General features: G+C 36.5%; 1 protein-coding gene across 1 annotated transcript in view; it reads right to left on the reverse strand.

Moving 5' to 3' along the window:
• Positions 1 to 20,197, reverse strand: part of USH2A (usherin) — a 905,205-nt gene that overhangs the window by 808,291 nt on the left and 76,717 nt on the right. The window contains exons 4-8 of the mRNA XM_065936753.1: positions 6,308 to 6,371; positions 3,310 to 3,604; positions 2,214 to 2,398; positions 1,525 to 1,746; positions 298 to 391 (exon numbers count right to left, since the gene is read on the reverse strand). Coding sequence (XP_065792825.1) covers positions 298 to 391; positions 1,525 to 1,746; positions 2,214 to 2,398; positions 3,310 to 3,604; positions 6,308 to 6,371 — 860 coding nt within the window. The remainder of the gene's footprint in view (positions 1 to 297; positions 392 to 1,524; positions 1,747 to 2,213; positions 2,399 to 3,309; positions 3,605 to 6,307; positions 6,372 to 20,197) is intronic.

The raw sequence follows: 20,197 nt of genomic DNA on the forward strand, positions 1-20,197 counted from the left end.
TTAAAAGTTGTTTTATAAAATATGATAATGCTGATGAAACAAAAAAAAAAGGAAAAAGAAAACCTCTGGGTTTAGTATTAGTTGTTATTTCTCACACAGAGTGTTTTTAAATAAAGTTTTCAACTTTACTCATAGCTTTTTTTCTCTATGAAAATGTTTTCTGAAATAATTAACAGTTTAAGTTCATATCAGTTTGCTTTTACTCCTAAGGAGAAGTTAGACCAAGTCAAGTTTAAAGGATTTATATTCAACATCCCACCCACTTTTCTAAGATTCCCATGAATAAACAGAACTCACATGAAGTCCTTCAGTGAAACTTTCCTGAGAGCAGAGGCATCTATAGGGCTGGCTTGTTGTGTCACAGTAATTGGCATGGCCATAGCACTGACATCTGTGGACATGAGCATCAGACAACTCCTTAGAAACACCAATTCAACTGTGAGTATACTTAAAGATCTATGTATGTAACCATTATACGAATTTAACAAGAGGCAAGTTTATTAATCAACACAAAATTCAGTTCCTCTTTAATCATATGGATAATATGCATAACAGTTTTAAATTAACACTGAAGTATTGGAAGGATTTTCATCAATATCCAAACCACGCTGTTTGTGAAGTTGATTTTCAAACTCATTCTGAGTTGTTTATACTAATATTAACCATGTGGCAAACCTGTCACGAAAAAGCATTTACTGTAACTACTGAAGAAAACACAATTGAGACTACAAAGTTCAGAATAAACTGAAGGATAAAGTTAACACATATCAATTTGTCTTTTTCCTCAAAATTAGACGGTGAAAATTTAACAGCTATTTTTTCATTGTGCTATGACTTAACAAATAACATTTATATGTTGATATTCCAATCTGCTTTTAAATATGTGCTTTATTTACAGGATATATCATTCTTCTAGCACAAACTAATTCTAAGTAGAGTCTATATATGCTGCATTTTCATACTAGGGAGTATGCTATCTTGTAGTTTTCCAACTATTCATTTGTTTAACTTTGTTCTCTACTAGAGCCAGATATTTATAAATTACTTAGAGTGTCCTAGAATTTTCCTTTATTCCTTTATAGGAAAACAGATATTCCTCATAAAACTGTGAATTGTGAACTTACAGAGATCAAGCTCAGTACTTACAAACTAGCTGCTATTATAGTTGTAACTTCAAATCTAGCTTCTTCTCTTTGATTTCAAGAATACTTGAAAATTATATTCCAGAAAAAAATAAGCAAAATATTTGGCAATTCTTTTCTAAGTTGGATTCAGGATATCATAACTTCTAAACCCAACAGCTTTTGAAAATTGATTTCCTAACAATGTGATATTATGTAGAGCAAAGACTCACATACAAATCTCCCCCCAAAATCTTAGAATAGGAAACAATTTCAATACATAGAGACTGGAATCTGATTTGCTGTAAAAGGCTAATGTATTTTTAAATGAGTATGACAAAAATTTGTCAGAAACAAGATTCATCATGAAAAGCACACTCAAAACCTTGGTCATGAACGCTACCTTCCAGTGATGGTAATTTCATTGACTCCATAGTATCTGTGTCTGGGGCTGACAGGAGTCTCAGTTGTATGGTACTGTCCGTGGAAATGAAGTCGTACTTGTGTGGCCTTAACGAACTCTTGAAGAGATGGGGTATTATAGAAATTATTGTATCCAGGACGATGATTTAGTCCAGGTGTTAGGATGCTAAAGGTGACATTACCACAGGAATATGGAGTAAAACTGTTGATGAAATTTGAAATCATGAGAAGCTATTCATATTTTTGACAAAGCAGACATTATAACACAGTATTAGTAATAGCTTAAATTCTTCATTCTTGGAAACAAACATTTCATATACTCTATATACAAGCAATATGAGGGCATCCCAGAAAATATAGTAAAACATTTCCCTGAGAACATAATAAAAATCCTATTAATATATATAACTTGGTAGATAATTTGAAAATCAATTTTAAAGCACAAGTGAGTCTGTAAGCAAGAGCTACTCTATAAAATCTTACAGGAATTTTAAACATTGTTTAAAACTCAGTTTAAGGAACAGTCTTAGAGAAATCTTCAAGAAAATTGGTGGTTGAGGAAGTTTCTACCAGCTTAGCTAACTTGCATGTAGGTTACTACTGCACATTAGTCTATTCAAATTAACTCCTAAATGCATTCAAAAATTAAAATTTTAAAAATATTCATACTTGGGAAGTTGAAGACAGTTGACAGAATCAGAATTTTCCAAATCTCCATTGTTTTTCATTCTGAAAGTGCTGCAATTTCTAGCAAAATACTGCCAATCCTCCCAATCTAGGCTGTCCTCCTTTTTCCTCTGAATCCTTATTGCTGTTGGTTGTGGACTAGAGAACTGAATGATAACATAAAACACCTGAAAATGAATGTTAATTGTCATTGAAGTTTTAAGTTTGACCCCATCAGTATAAATCAAGCCACGAGAATTGTTACGTTCAAACATAATAGCTTACTTCCTTATAATGACAATTACCAAATATTCGTTAGACATCAGAAATTCCATAGTCTTACAGTAAAGGCAACACATTGTACAATAGCATATATGTCCCCTCTTCTCAAGGATTTTAAAAATTAAAGTGGAAACTAACACTACATTTGATATAAAGACATGAACAAAACATTACTTCTATAAAATAATTGTTATATATTTCTTCTTACAGTTAGTTACAATAAGGACTGTGATTTTCATTAATTTGTGCTACTTAATATTGAAAAGAATATTTTCATATTTCATATGATTTTGATACAAATCTCTAGAAAATTAGGGCCTATATATCTTCTTTGAAGTATTTTTATTTTATAGGTTATGATACACTAATTTGATGAGGTGATGTTCAGTTGCCTAATTCAGCTTTCACTTTATAGCTGGTTAAATTGTTTCCCCAAATAGATGTGTTCAAGTCCTAAGTCTTGATACTTGTGACTGCAACCTTATTTGAAAATATGGTCTTTGCAGATATAATTAGGGGTCTCAAGGTGAAGTAATCCTGGATGTACAAGGAAGAGGGCCATGAAACATGGAGACAGAGATTGGAGTTACGCTGCCATAAATGAAGAAAGGCCAGGAGCCACAAGAATCTGGAGAAGGCGAAGAAGGATTCTTCCCTACAGCCTTTAGAGGGAGCATGGCCCTGTCAACATTGATTTCATACTTCTGATATTCAGAATTATAAGAGAATAAATTTATGATTGCAAAACTATTAAACGTGTGGTAACTTGTTGAAATATGCACAGGAAACTAACACGCATCCCACTGTTATGAATTACCTGATATTGTCCATTTTCCAAATCAATGGAAATAGTCACTCCTTGACTAAGCTGGGTCATGTTTGTAAACACATGTGACACCCATGAAGTACCAATGTTGTTATCATTAACAAAAGAAAGAGGATGGGCTTCAGGATTCAGCCGTAACACCCTGTTTTTGGTTGTGTCTTCTGCATCATTAGGAATGCAGTACCGCTGATCCAAACGATGGACGCGAGGGTGGCTGCCGGGGCAACGGCAATGTGACTGGATATGCAATCTGGGTAGATCTCCGGAGAAAACTTCCTGAATCTCTCTGTAGGAGTCAAGAGGAAGGTAGTAAGGACCAGTAACTCAACAGTGACAGGACTTCTAAGAGGTGTTACCAATGACTATCAGTATCTTGATGTTTTGATTTGCAGACATTTAGCCTTAATAGTTTTCTAAACACTACATAGAATCAAAGTCATTCCTAGTAAAACATATACAATCTCAAAAACTGTATATCAAAAATAGCGAATTTTTTTAAATGAGGTACAGCTGATTTACAAGTTGTCAATTTCTGCTGTATAGCAAAGTGATTCAGTTATAGGTACACCTACATTGTTTTTTATATTCTTCCCCATTCATAGTTTATAACAGGATATTGAATATAGTACCCTCTGCTGTACAGTAGGACCTTGTTATTTATCTGTTCTAAATATACTAGTTTGCATCTGCTAATCCCAAACTCCCACTGTATCCTGCCTTAAACCCTGCGCCCTTGGTAACCACAAGTTACCACAAGTAACCACAAGTCTATTCTCTGTGTAAAATCAGCACATTCTTAAGTGCTAACTTTGTACATCAAGAAGCATGCACAAATCCTTGACTGATCAAGATATTTGTTAAAATATAATATTTTACTGTGCCTATTTTTGATTAAAAGAAAGGCATATTAACTGAGATTGTTAAGCTGACTTATCACTATGAGTGAACAATAATGTATTGAAAATGAGTTATAGATAGGGTTCCCCGTTGATCCATGGAAAGAATTAAGAAAATTATTTTATCTGCTACTGTTTTAGGAGAAGGGACTGGAGCCAAATCCATTTGTCAATGGTTTCCTGTGAGTCATCAGTACAGATTCTGGCACCCTAAAATGCTTCGATGGCTTCAGATCATATGACCACTGCCAACAGTCAAAGGAGAATGCCAATTTCAGGCAGATATATTTAATTTTTCCATTAACGGCAATATACTAATACAGAGCAAAATCAGTCATTCTATTTATAGGCATTCTCCCACATAATGCCTTTCCAGACATTTCAGATAGGCCAACACCAGCAAGCAAGGTCTAAGTAGAGAGCAACCCTGGTCTAGGTTGAGAGATCAGACTTCTCTCAGACCCCACTAAGGGCAAAAGGAGGAGGCAGGCACCTTTTTCACTCACTTAAAACACAGAATGGCACACCTTCTTCTTTAAATCTCATTCATACTTTTCACTTGACATCACGTGTTGCATAGGGCCAACAGTGACCATGCAGTGAAATGGTTATCTGAGGAAAATCTTTATTAGCAATGCTGCTGTTTGGAATTTTAGACAAAAGTGATCTAAATGATTGTGAGACTGGGGACCATAAATCTCCCCAAGAAAGTGTTTCAGTGTTACAGCATCCTGTATTCAGGCATCTCTGGATCATACAGACTAACTAAAAGAATGTGTATATTCTTAACGGACATAAGATCATCGCTTCATCTCAAGAGCAATGCCTCTCAAATTTACAAGAACTAGTTCTGTCATTGGAAATTCACCATACTAATCTACATTTCCCTTGAAGAAAAATGAATAAACATTCTTCTTTTTCAAGTGAATAAGATCAACATATTCATACAATGATGTAATATTATATCATCAAATCATAACTCGGGAAACAAACTTCAGAGGATATCTCAGACCGAATTTTCCTTGAACTTTCTGAGGAGAATGGAAATATGCATGCCTTAAGAAACACCTAAGAAAGATTTCCTACCTATTCTCAAGATGCAGAAATACTTCAATTAAATATAGGACAAGTTCACACAATGATTTGTTCACTGGAAATAGAAATATATAACAATACTTCAAATTACTTACTCTCCTTGTCTCAAAGTCTAGTAGTCCAGTCTCTTGAGATTTTTCTATACATCAATATAAGTACTCATTTCCTTTGTTCCACATTCTCTAGTACTTACAAATTCAGCAAAGCAATTTTAAAAGGCAGATATAGCAGTTTCTTAAGTATCAGAAATAACTTCAAACAGAACATTTAAACAAATGTATAAGGGGCTTCCCTGATAGCTCAGTTGGTAAAGAATCCGCCTGCAATGCAGGAGACCCTTGTTCAATTCCTGGGTTGGGAAGACCCCCTGGAGAAGGGATAGAATCTGCCTGCAGTACGGGAGATCTGGATTCAATCCCTGGGTTGGAAAGATCCCCCCACTCTATTATTCCAGCCTGGAGAATTCCAAGGGGTCACAAAGAGTCAGACACGACTGAGCAACTTTCACTTCACTTTTATCCCAAATTACAGGTTTCCCTCGTGGTTTATTGGTAAAGAACTGGCATGTGAGTTCAACCCCTGGGTCAGGAAGATCCCCTGGAGAAGGAAATGGCAACCCACTTCAGTATTCTTGCCTGGGAAATTCCATGGAGGGGCCCTTAGTGGGCTACAGTTCATGGGGTCTCAAGAGAGTCAGACATGACTTAGCAACAAAACAACAACATCCTAAATTATATACTTGTTCTACTTGCTCAAAAGTCTAGTTTTCTTAGAAGAAATCATTTGTGCAGAATTTGATCAATTTTATGCTATGAGTTACCCACAGAGTAGCACTAGTGAATAAAAACCATAGACTAAGCCAAAGCAAACAATGTAAACATTAATTAGATGATGTTCGCCAAATACTGTAAAGATGGAAAATGCTAAAACATTCATGATATTCTTACTTAAATGAATTTATCCTTACACTTCAGGTGTAAAATTTTCAATCAGCTTACCTGTTTGTAAGCGCCACTTGGTATAATTGAAAATCTTGCATTCTTCCAACAAACTGCTCTGAACCTGTAATACATATATATATATATGTATGTGTTATATACATATATGAAATCTCAGTTTTCCAAGCAATGTCTGACAAATGTTCAAGTGAAATTCTTGTAAAGCTATGAAACTTTATTCATATTATTTTCAGTTGTAGAGCATTATAATTCAACATCTGTATATAGTACAAAGTGGTCACCACAAATCTAGTTATCACCCATCACTATACAAGTTGACACCCTTCATCAGTTTTGACCCCTTCTCAACCACATTCCCCTACAGTTACCAGTAAACTGTCGTCTGTATTGATGAGGTTTTTTTTTTTTGGCACAATCCTGTGTTCCCAATTCTGTCCCATTGATCCATGAGTGTTTCTGTGCCAACACCATACAATGTTGATTACTATAGCTTTGTAGTAGAGTTTGAAGTCAGGGAGGATGGCTCTTCCAGCTTTGTTCTTCTTGCTCAAGATCATTTTGATAATTCATGATTTTTTGTGGTTTACTACAACTTTTAGAATTATTTGTTCTAGTTCTATGAAACATGCCCTTGGAATTTTGAAAGGAGTTGTACTGAATTTGTAGATTGTTTTGGATAAGATGGAGCAGTTTCTCAGAGCTATCAGAGGTGCTGTCTCCTGGGCTGCAGTCTTCATTTTGGGGGCTTCCCTGGTGGCATATACGGTAAAGAATCTACCTGTAATGAGAAGACTTGGATTTGATCCCTGGGTCAGGAAGATCCCCTGGAGAAGGAAACAGCAACCCTGTCCAGTATTCTTGCCTGGGAAATCCCATGGACAGAAGAGCCTTTTGGGCTACAGTCTATGGGGTCTCAAAAGAGTTGGACACCATTGAGAGACTAACTCTTTGGATAAGATGGACATTTCAGGAATATTAACTATTCCAAGCTATGAATAAGAAATAAATTTCCATTAATTTGTTTCTTCAGTTTCATTCATGAGTGTCGTATAGTTTTTAATGTATAGGTCTTTTACCTCCTTGGTTAAATTTATTCCTATTTTGCTTTTGTGGTGGTTTAGTCACTAATTCATGTCCAACTCTTTGCAAGCCCATGAACTATAGCCTGCCAGGCTCCTCTGTCCATGGGATTTTTCAGGCAAGAATACTGGAGTGGGTGGCCATTTCCTTCTCCAGGGTATCTTACCAACCCAGGGATCAAACCTAGGTCTCCTGCATTGCAGGCAGATTCTTTAACAATTTGAAGCAATTGTAAATGTGATTGTTTTCTTAATTTCTCTTTCTCATAATTCATTATTTGTGTATAGAAATACAACATATTTTTGTGTATTGATTTTATATAGTGCAACTTGCCTTATTTATTAGTTCTAACAGCTTTTGGGGGGCAGTCTTTAGGTTTTCCATAACATGCTATCTGCAAATAGTGATAGTTTTCCCTGCATGCCACTGTCCATGGGGTCGCAAAGAGTTGGACATGACTTAGTGATTGAACAACAACAATAATATGTTATCTGCAAACAGCAACAGTTTTTCTTTTCTTTCTTTCCATTTTAGATTCCTTTTATTTCTTGTGTGCAGTGTTTAGTTACTCAATCATGTCCAACTCTTTGAAACCCCATGGACGATAGCCCACCAGGCTCCTCTGTCCATGGGAATTCTCCAGGCAAGAATACTGGAGTGGGTTGCCATGCCCTCCACCAGAGGATCTTTCCAACCCAGGGATCGAACCCAGGTCTCCTGCATTGCAGGCAGATTCTTTACCATCTGAGCCACCGGGAAGCCAAAGAATACTGGAGTGGGTAGCCTATCCCTTCTCCAGGGGATCTTCCTGACCCAGGAATCAAACCAGGGTCTTCTGCGCTGCAGGTGGATTCTTTATCAGCTGAGCTACCAGGGATTTCTTGCTAATTGCTGTGGATAAGAATTTCAAACAATGTTGACTAGAAGCAGTGAGAGGGCATCCTTGTCTTATTCCTGATCTTGTAGGAAAAGCCTTCATATTTCCACCATTTTTAGCTGTGGGTTTGTCATACATGGCCATTTTATGCTGAGATATAGTCCCTCTATAAACACTTTGCTGACAGTTTTTGTCATAAATTAATGTTGAATTTTGTAAAATGCTTTTTCTACATGTATTGAGATGATTATATGACTTTTATCCTTCATTTTGTTGATGTGACTTATCACCTCGATTGATTTGTGGGCACTGAACCATCCTTACATCCTTGGAATAAATCCCACTTGATCACAGTGCATGAGCCTTTCAATGTCTTGTTGGATTCAGTTTGCTAATATCTTGTTCAGAATTTTTGTATCTATGTTCATCAAAGAAGAGTTTGAGAAGACTAGGTATTTAATCTTCTTTGAATACTTCCTAAAATTCACCAGAGAGGTCATTTGGTCCTGGGCTTATTGGTTGAGAGACTTTTTTTAAACTGTTTTAATCTCCTAACTAGTAATTTAGTCAATAGGTGGAAGTGCTTTATATCACAGCTTTTTCAAATTCTTATAGACCAGTATGTGTGCTAAGTCACTTCAGCTGTGTCTGACTCTTTGTGACCGCATGGACCATAACCCACCAGGCTGCTCTGTCCATGGGATTTTCCTGGCAAGAATACTGGAGTGGGTTGTCGTGCCCTCATCACTGACCAGTATATCTTTTACTAATTACAAATGAATAACAGTAATGGTCATAGTTATTTCTATAAACACTATAGGCTTTAAGTCAGAGTTTTATTTTGGCGATCTTATTTACTGACACAATTTATAATCTCTATCCAGAATATCTTCCCCAAATCAAATTTCTCTGTAGTTTATAAACCTATAAATCTATCCTTTCATCAGCCCTAAATGTGATTATCATCTGTTTCTCATGTGATTTTCAGAGCATTAACATTACTAAGAAGAAGACTCCCCATTTTTCCATTCCACTTGCTCAGTCACCAAGCTTCAGGGCATCAGTTTAGGTACTCTCCAAATGAGGATGTGAAAAGCTGCAATAAGTGAGGCTAGATTGTAAACCTCCTATTTATGAGTTCCGAGTTACTCACATGTATCTGAATTACTCACATGTCTCCAAATTCCATCTCCACATGAGTATTTTTATAAAATAAGTTAAGTTCAGAGCCCAATCTGCTTTGAATTAGGTAACTTTAATTAGGTAAGATATGGGTAGATATCAACTTTAAACCACGCACAATTTTATCAATTCATCAAATATTTATTTATAATGTATTAACAGATAAGCCCATGGAGAGTAGGAACAGAAAAATGTAAGAAAGCTCAAGTTTGTTTGTTTGTTTGTTTGTTTGTTTTAATAAGAAAAACAATGAAAATGGCAAAATTCTAGCTAGAGTTTAAATCATGGGGACATAAAAAAGGATATGATCTAAAGTATAATGCCAATTCAGTAACTGCTTTTTAATTAAATTTAGAGCAATGGCCAATCACCAAATGACTATTTCCTCAAATATGTTTTTTTAACAATTATATTTTTTAATTTTATCTTAATAATAGAGTTTTTTAAAATGTTTGATCAACCTTTGCTGCAGTTCCTTGGTGGTGTCTCAGAGGAACCTGGGACAGAGTGAGGTTATGCCAGATGAATAAAAGATGGCAAGTAGAATCAGCACACCAAATAGTTTCGATGCTGATCTCAGAAGCAGGGGGAGATGAATGAGCAAAGAAGGATGAGACTCGGGGGCATATAAAGGACATGTGTTAGTGTGAGTTTGTGTGAGTTTGTGCTAGTGTGTATATATTTCATATGTCTTCTTATAATTATACTAACGGCTGTAGTTAAGAAAATAACATTTCACATACGAATATTTCTTCATGAATCTAAAGGTTTCCAATTGATATACAGGAAGTAAGCTAATTGAAATAATTATAGTAGTCACTTCAGTATTGGCTAGGGACACTAAAGAGATAAACACTGATTCAGCTATTGGCAGCACTTACTAATGAAGCAACAAGAAGTTTCCCATCATCCTCAAAGCATGCTGGGCCATCAAGCAATACCCTCCCCAAATTAAAAAGCTATTGTTACAGGCTGAATGGTACCCTTCCCAAACTGCATATTGAAGTCATCCCCCAGTACCTATGAACATGCCTTTATATGGAAATAGAGTCTTTGCAGATATAATCAAGTTAAGGTGATGTCACTAGGGTGGGCCCTAACCTGACTATTGTCCTTGTAAGAAGAGGAAAGTCCCTGATAAAAACACATTCACACGATGAGAAGGCCAAGTGACAACAAAGGTGGTGTTTGGAGTGATGTAACTATGTAAGTCATGGAATACCATGGATTGGTGTCCACTACCAGAAGTTAATTAAAGGCGAAGGATTCTCCACTAGAGGTTTCAAAGAGAAGATGGACCTAGTAACACCTTGATTTTGGACATATAGCCTCCAGAAGTGTGAGACAATAAATTTCTATTGTTATAAGCCACCCAGTTTGTGATACTTTGTTATGGAGGCCTAGGTAATGGACTTAGTCAACATTTTGTACATTTAACATAACGAGTTATCAAAGAGAAAAAACATGTATTCCATATTATCCAATTTGTTTTTTCGGTATATTAAAAAAAAGTCTAAAACATTATACATAGAACTGCTAGGGAATTTTTTATTTCAAAGTACCCAGAAAATACAGATCATAACAAATAAGGGATAATCACTTGTGCTTTTGAAAGACCTAGTATCACTGAAAGCAAAATTGATGATCATTGTGATTTTCTCAAAGCTTGAATCATGAATTTAAATTATCAAGGTGCTTTCATTCTTTCTTCATTCATTCCTTCAACAAATATTTATTGGGAGTCTTTCACATGTTAGGAATTTTCATGGGTTTCGGGGATACATTAGTTAACAAAACAGGCACAAAAAGTAAAAAAAAAAAAAAGTGAAGCTTATATTCCAGCAGTTATATGAACACAGTAAATGAGTAACTTATATAGTATATATAATATGATATGATACCATATGATATGATATCATAAAATATGATAAATGCTATGAAAATGGGGAAAATTAGAGCTACATAGAGAGCATAGCTGGAATTTAATTTGGATGGTATGTTAAAGAGAGGCCTCACTGAGAGCAGAAAGAGAATGAATCAAGCATACATCTTAGGGCAGTATTGCAGACAGAAGTCAATTAATACACAGACCCCTAAGTCACTATGATTGGCACACTAGAGGAACTGCAAGAAGACAGGACTCTGAAGCAGAGCAAGAGAAGGGAGGCTCTTGGAAAATCAAGTCAGACAAGTCAGCCAGACAAGTAGCTGACCGCTGTGGCGGTCGGCAGGGGGACAGGGTCATTGGGTCCCAATTGTGAAAAATCATGGAGCCCATTGTTAGTACTCTGGTTTTTATTCTGTGTAAAACAGGAAGCTACTGTAGAACATAGAGAAGTGACATGAACTCAGGTTTATTCCAAAGTGTTAAAAACAGAAATAGAAGACAAGGGTAGAAGCAGTGAGACCAGTAAGGCTATTATAGTCATCCCAGTGAAAGTCAATAGAAGTCAAACTAGAGTACAGAAGTGAAGGTGTACACCTCAATACTAATAAATCTGAATTCATTTCCTGTATTTTAGCATTAGTTAAAGGGACACTTCACTGCAGCAGGATTGTGAAATCTATTTTATCACCTTTAAAATAAAGGACTAGGTTTTATGACCCTTAAAAACAATTTTAGTTTCAAATTTGGAATCTGAACATAGAATAATCACATCTTCCACCACAGAATTCATATTTGAAGGGAATTTTTAAAGTTAAAAATGTTCACTAAAGACCTAGAGTTAATGTGAATCATCCACTCCAAACAGGAGAATTATGATTTGATTATGGGGGAGAATATCATAAAATCAAGGACACTGTCATAAGAGTGAATTTTACTAATTCCTTTGGCAGTTGCCAGCTTTACAGCAGCAGATATTCATTGGACTAAACAATAAAATCATTTTTCTTTGAAAAATATTCATATGGAAAATATCAGTTAAATTACATAAATTGATCAAGTAAACAGATATGAATCATACCAGAAAGCCCTCATAGTTGTATAATTAGAAAATATATAATTACTGGAAAGAAGCAGTACATCCACATTATGATTGGTGGCACAGTAAAATTACTTCAATAGGAAAACTGAGTAAATAATCTTATATATAAATCAAGATAAAAAGAGTAATTTTGCAATAAGCCAAATTTTTAAAAAGTTACACCAACTTGAAAGGAAGAAATAAAATTGCCTCTACTCATGGGTAATATAATTGTCTCTTAGGAAAGCCCAGTAAATTTATACAAAAGCTACTAGAAGCAATAAGTGAATTTACCAACAAGTTGAATATATAAAAATGAATTCAATTTCTATACACTAGTGATGAACTACTGGAAAGAAATTTTTCAAGTAATATTTATATTAGTCCCAAAACATGAATACTAGTTATAAAATCTAACAAACAAAGGTTATGCCTGCTGATAAAAGTGCAAGATAATGATGAGAGAAATTACAGTGTGATCAGGAAGGGCAAAGTAAGAACAACTGAAGATTTTGCATAAAAGCAATGATAACACTAGCAAAGAATGTCAAATCAACTTTTCTAAAATGATGGAAATTGACCAAAGATTTGCAAAAATCCAATGTGTGTGTGTGTGTGTGTGTGTGTGTGTGTGTGTTAATGGGTGAATAACAATAAGGATAGCACATTTTGTGGCATTTTAACTTTCTCAATTGCCGTCCTCCTCTCAATCACTCAATGGTTAATCTTGATAATGGATATTCTATGATCACAGTGAAAAATAGCAGCCTAGCATCCGCTGGAGGAATGAGAGAGGCGTTGGAGCTCCTTGAAAGGCTTAATCTCAGAAAACTGTCATTATTAGTCTGATAGTAGTACTATAAAAACACCACATATATGGATTAAAATTACTCAGAGCTTGGTCATTTCTTTTCATACTGTTCATGGGATTCTCAAGGCAAAAACACTGAAATAGCTTGCCATTCCCTTCTCCAGTGGACCACATTTTGTCAGAACTCTCCACCATGACCCGTCCATCTTGGTGGCCCTACACAGCATGGCTCATAGCTTCATTGAGCTAGACAAGGCTGTGGTCCACGTGATTAGTTTCATTAGTTTTCTGTGATTATTGTTTTCAGCCTGTCTGCCCTCTGATAGAGAAGGATAAGAGGCTTACGGGGGCTTCGGATGGGAGAGATTGACTGAGGAGGAAACTGGGTTTGTTCTGATGGGTGGGACCATATTCAGTAAAATTTTAATCCCTTTATCTGTTGATGGGAAGGGCTGTGTTCCCTCCCTGTTGCTTGACCTGAGGCCAAACTATGGTGGAGGTAATGAAGATAATGGCAACCTCCTTGTCCCATGCACAAACACTGCTGCACTCAATGCCCCTGACCCTTCAGCAGGCGACTGCCAACCCACACCGCCACCAGAGACTGCTGGACACTCGTGGCCAAGTCTGGGTCAGTCTCTTGTGGGGTCACTGCTCCTTTCACCTGGGCCCTGGTGTGCACAAGGTTTTATTGGTGCCCTCCAAGAGTCTATTTAAGTTCTGTGTAAGTTCTGGCAGTCCTATGGTGGGGGTAATGGCAACCTCCTCCAAGAGGGCTTATGCCATACCCAGGTCTGCTGCACCAGAGACCCTGGCCCTGTGGCAGGCCACTGCTGACCCGTACCTCCTCAGGAGACACTCAGACACAGTTCTGGCTGATATACCCATTTGAACGCAGAGTTGCAAAGAATAGCAAGGAGAGATAAGAAAGTCCTTCTCATCAATCAATAAAAAGAAATACAGGAAAACAGTAGAATGGGAAAGACTAGAGATCCCTTCAAGAAAATCAGAGATACCAAAGGAACATTTCATCCAAAGGTGGGCACAATAAAAGACAGAAATGGTATAGACCTTACAAAAGCAGAAGATATTAAGAAGAAGTGGCAAGAATACACAGAAGAACTGTACAAAAATGATCTTCATGACCCAGATAACCGCAATGGTGTGATCACTCACCTAGAGCCAGACATCCTGAAATCAAAGTCAAGTGGGCCTTAGGAAGTATAACTATGAACAAAGCTAGTGGAGGTGATGGAATTCCAATTGAACTATTTCGAATCCTAAAAGATGATGCTGTGAAAGTGCTGCACCCAATATGCAAGCAAATCTGGAAATCTCAGCAGTGGCCACAGGACTGCAAGGGGTCAGTTTTCATTCCAAGCCCAAAGAAGGGCAATGCCAAAGAATGCTCAAACTACCACACAGTTGCACTCATCTCACACACTAGCAAAGTAATGCTTAAAATCCTCCAAGCCAGGCTTCAACAGTACATGAACTGTGAACTTCCAGATGTTCAAGCTGGATTTAGAAATGGCAGAGGAACCAGAGATCAAATTTCCAACATTCACTGGATCACTAAAAAAGCAAGAGAGTTCCAGAAAAACATCTAAAATCTGGAAAAAAAAAAATCTAAAAACATCTAAAAATTCTGCTTTATTGACTATGCCAAAGCCTTTGACTGTGGATCACAACAAACTGTGGAAAATTCTTCAAGAAATGGGAATACTAGACCACCTGACTTGCCTCCAGAGAGATCTGTATGCAGGTTAAGAAGCAATAGTTAGAACCAGACATGGAACAAAGGACTGGTTCTAAATTGGGAAAGGAATACATCAAGGCTGTATATTGTCACCCTACTTATTTAACTTATATGCAGAGCACACCAGGTGAAATGCCGGGCTGGATGAAGCACAAGCTGGAATCAAGATTGCTGGAAGAAATAACAATAACTTCAGATACGCATATGACACCACCCTTATGGCAGAAAGCGAAGAGGAACCAAAGAACCTCTTAATGAAAGTGAAAGAAGAGAGTGAAAAGGTTGACTTAAAACTCAACATTCAGAAAACTAAGATCATGGCATCTGGTCCCATCACTTGATGGCAAATAGATGGGGAAACAATGGAAACAGTGACATAATTTACTTTGGGGGGCTCCAAAATCACTGCAGATGGTGACCGTAGCCATGAAATTAAAAGACGCTTGCTCCTTGGAAGAAAAACTATGACCAACCTAGACAGCATATTAAAAAGCAGAGACATTACTTTGCCGACACAGGTCTGTCTAGTCAATGCTATGGTTTTTCCAGTAGTCATGTATGGATGTGAGAGTTGGACTATAAAGAAAGGCTGATCACTGAAGAATTGATGCTTTTGAACTGTGGAAATGGAGAAGACTCCTGAGAATCCCTTGGTCAGCAAGGAGATCCGACCAGTCAATCTTAAAGGAAATCAGTCCTGAATATTCATTGGAAGAACTGATGCTGAAGCTGAAACTCCAATACTCTGGCCACCTGATGCAAAAAACCAACTCTCTGGAAAAGACGCTGATGCTGGGAAAGATTGAAGGCGGGAGGAAAAGGGGATGACAGAGGTTGAGATGGTTAGATGGCATCACCAATGCGATAGACATGAGTTTGAGTAGACTCCGGGAGTTTGGTGATGGACAGGGAAGCCTGGCGTACTGCAGTCCCTGAGGTCACAGAGAGTCTGACACAACTGAGCAACTGAACTGAACTGGGATGTTTGTTGAAAATAATCAGTGGTTTACAATAACTGCTTAACATTATAGCTGCCTAAGGCAACAATAACAGCTTGGGAAAACAACAAACAAACAAAAAAGAGATAAAAGCTGAGAAATGACACATCCATAGGGAGCTTTGCAAAGATTTCCTGGCAATTTAGAAAGCCATGCTCATACAAAGGGTTATGTATATGTCCAGGAACATGTGCATCCCCAAGAGACATTTGAGAAGAACCTAAACTTTCACCTCTCTTTGACCTTGTAATTCTACACAAGCAGTAAATGGTGACTAAAGAAGAATGCTAATCTGTCTGACTAAATGTTAAAGTTATATTGCAACGACTAATTGAGACCTCAAAAGAAACTAAAAAGATCACTGGCTCTAAGAATTTACGAAAACCTGTTCCATTATTGGTTCATATGGTAAAGAATCTCCCTGCAGTGCAGGATACACGGGTTTGATCCCTGGGTCAGGAAGATCCCCTGGAGAAGGGAATGGCAATGCACTCCAGTGTTCTTGCCTGGAGAATCCCACGGACAGAGGAGCCTTGTGGGCTACAGGCCATGGGATTGCACAGAGTCAGACATGACTGAACGACTAATACACTAGAGTGTTAATACACGTGCTATCTGAACAGAGAGTTCAATGACCATACATGACAAATATATGTATTTTATATAATTTGTTTAGGAAAGTCTCTAAACAAGCAAACAGCAGCAACAACAAATCCTGGGGGAGGATTTGTATTTATGTATCTGCTACATTACACTATCTAAAATGCCCATGTTTCAACAAAAATAATATGACACATGCAAAGGAACAAGAAAGTATAGCTGATAAACAGTTGAGGGGAAGTGGTCATAGAAACTGGGCCAATTAAAAGCCCAGACGTTAAACTTACTAGACAAAAACTTTAAATCAACTATTTAAACATGTTAAAAAAAACAGAAGGAAACCATATCTAAAGAACCAAAGTATCAGAATGATGTCTGAGCAAATAGAAAAGATGATAATATGAGAAAGAAATTATCAAAAAAGAAAAATTCACTAAAGGGACTCAACAGCAGATACAAATGGGCAGAAAAAACCATCAGTGAACTTAAAAATAGGTCAACTGAGATTAGTCTGAGGAATAGAAAGAAAAAAATATACAAAAATTAACCAGAACTTCAGAGACTTGTGGGATCCCCATCAAGTATACAAATATGACCAAAATACTAGTCCCATGGGAAGAGAGAATGAAAGGAGCAAGAAAAATATTTAAAGAAATAATCACTAAACCTCCTCAGATTTGATAAAAAAACATTAATGTATACATCCAAGAAACTCAATTAACTTCAAGAAGGATAAATTCAGAAAACTGTACACAATATTTCATAATCAAACTGCTGAAATACAAACAGAAAATTATGAAAGCACCAAGAGAGAAATGATCCATCCATACAATGTATCTTCAATAAGATTAACAAGATTTCTCATTAGAAACCATATAGGCCAGATGATAGTGAGATGACATATTTAAAGCACTAAAGAAAAAAGAAAACAATATCAACCAAAAATTCTCTTTTTATGAATATTAAAACTATTCATAAAAAATGTAGGACAAATGAAGAAATTCCAAAGTAAACAAAAATTTGGACTATGATTTACAGACCTAATTTATGACTTACAGACCTAATGTATAAGAAGTACTAAAGGAAATCTTCAGACTGAAATGAAAGGACACTAAACAATAATTCTAGTCCATGTAGAGAAATAAAGAATTACTTTTAAAAGTAATTATATAAACACAAATATTTACATATTTTATTTATAATTTTTTTAATTAAAAAGAGAAATGCATAAAACAGTAATTATAAATCTGTGTTGATTAACAACATAATTTGAATGACAATAACAAGGGTGGTAAAAACAAACAAAAAATAAGAACAAAGTTTGAGTATACTATTGAAATTAAGTTGGTATTAATTCAAGCTAGATTATTATAAGTTTAGATGCCACTGTGATAACCTGGGAAACTACTAATAAAACAACAAATATAGTAAAAAGAAAAACAAGGAGATTAAAATGGTACACTCAAAAACATCTATTAACACAAAAGAATACATGAACAAAAGAGGCATAAGCAATAGAAAACAAAGAGCAAAGTAATATTACAAACTTAACTACCTTATCATAATGCATTAAATGTAAATGGTTTAAACACAATAAAAAGTAGATTTGCAGAATGGAAAACCACAACACAAATATGATTCAATAAAGAAAATTTTCCAATCAATAACCTAATCTACCTTAAAAAACTACCAAAAAAAAAAAGAGGAAACTCAACCCAAAGCATACTGAAAGAAGTCAATTATTAAGATTAGACACAAATGAAACATAGAATTTAAAACAAACAGGAAAACCAGAAAGATCAAAAAAAAAATTTTCTTTTAAATGAACGGCATCTTTAACAAGTCTTCAGCTACACACACAAAGAAAAGAGGAGACAAGATCAAATTAGTAATATTAGGAATGAAAGAGGGGACATTGCAACCAACCTTACAGACAAGAAAAGATGACAAGGGAATCGCTGAAAAATGTATGCCAAAATTCGGTAATCCAGATCAAATGGACTGATTTCTAGAAAGACACAAACTACTGAAACTGACTCAAGAAATAGATATCATCACCAACAAACTATCAGAGCTCATCAATGAATTCAATAATGTTGCAGGTTATAAAATTAATACACTGAAATCTGTTGCAGTTGAATACACTAACAACTTTAAAATGACAAAACTACCCAAATAATATACAGATTCAGTTCAGTTCAGTTGCACAGTCGTGTCCAACTCTTCGCGTCCCCATGGACCACAGTACACCAGGCTTCCCTGTCCATGACCAACTCCCGGAGTTTACTCAAACTCATGTCCATTGAGTTGGTGATGCCATCCAGCCATCTCATCCTCTGTTGTCCCCTTCTCCTCCTGCCTTCAATTTTTCCCAGCATCAGGGTTTTTGCAAATGAGTCAGCTCTTAGCATCAAGTGGCCAAAGTACAGGAGTTTCAACTTCAACATCATTCCTTCCAATGAACATTCAGGACTGATTTCCTTTAGGATAGACTGATTGGATCTCCTTGCAGTCCAAGGGACTCTCAGGAGTCTTCTCCAACACCACAGTTGAAAAGCATCAATTCTTCGGCACTCAACTTTCTTTATAGTCCATCACAGTCAACAAAAGAGTCTGAAATGCAGTAATTGGATGCAGTCTCAAAAACAACAGAATGATCTCTGTTTGTTTCCAAGGCAAACCATTCAATATCATGGTAATCCAAGTCTATGCACTGACCAGTAATGCTGAAGAAGCTGAAATTGAAAGATTCTATGAAGACCTACAAGACCTTCTGGAATTAACACCCAAAAAGATGTCCCTTTCATTATAGGGGACTGGAATGCAAAAGTAGGAAGTCAAGAAACACCTGGAGTAACAGGAAAATTTGGCCTTGGAGTACAGAATGAAGCAGGGCAAAGGCTAATAGAGATCTGCCAAGAGAATGCACTGGTCACAGCAAAAACCCTCTTCCAACAACACAAGAGAAGACTCTACACATGGACATCACCAGATGGTCAACACCAAAATCAGATTGATAATATTCTTTGCAGGCAAAGATGGAGAAGCTCTATACAGTCAGCAAAAATAAGACCAGGAGCTGACTGTGGCTCAGATCATGAACTCCTTATTGCCAAATTCAGACTTAAATTGAAGAAAGTGGGGAAAACTACTAGGCCATTCAGATATGACCTAAATCAAATGCCTCACAATTATACAGTGAAAGTGGGAAATAGATTTAAGTGACTAGATCTCACAGACAGAGTGCCTGGTGAACTATGGACAGAGGTTCGTGACATTATATAGGAGACAGGGAACAAGACCATTCCCAAGAAAAAGAAAAGCAAAAAAGTAAAATGGCTGTCTGAGGAGGCCTTACAAATAGTTGTGAAAAGAAGAGAAGTGAAAGCGAAGGAGAAAAGGAAAGATATACTCATCTGAATGCAGAGTTCCAAAGAATAGCAAGAAGAGATAAGAAAGCCTTCCTCGGTGATCAGTGCCAAAAAATAGAGGAAAACTAGAGAATGGGAAAGACTAGAGATCTCTTCAAGAAAATTAGAGATACCAAGGGAACATTTCATGCAAATATGGGCTCAATAAAGGACAGAAATGGTATGGAACTAACAGAAGCAGAAGATATCAAAAAGAGGTGGCAAGAATACACATAAGAACTGTAC

This window comes from Muntiacus reevesi, chromosome 5, assembly GCF_963930625.1.
Source record: "Muntiacus reevesi chromosome 5, mMunRee1.1, whole genome shotgun sequence".
Classification (NCBI taxonomy): domain Eukaryota; kingdom Metazoa; phylum Chordata; class Mammalia; order Artiodactyla; family Cervidae; genus Muntiacus; species Muntiacus reevesi.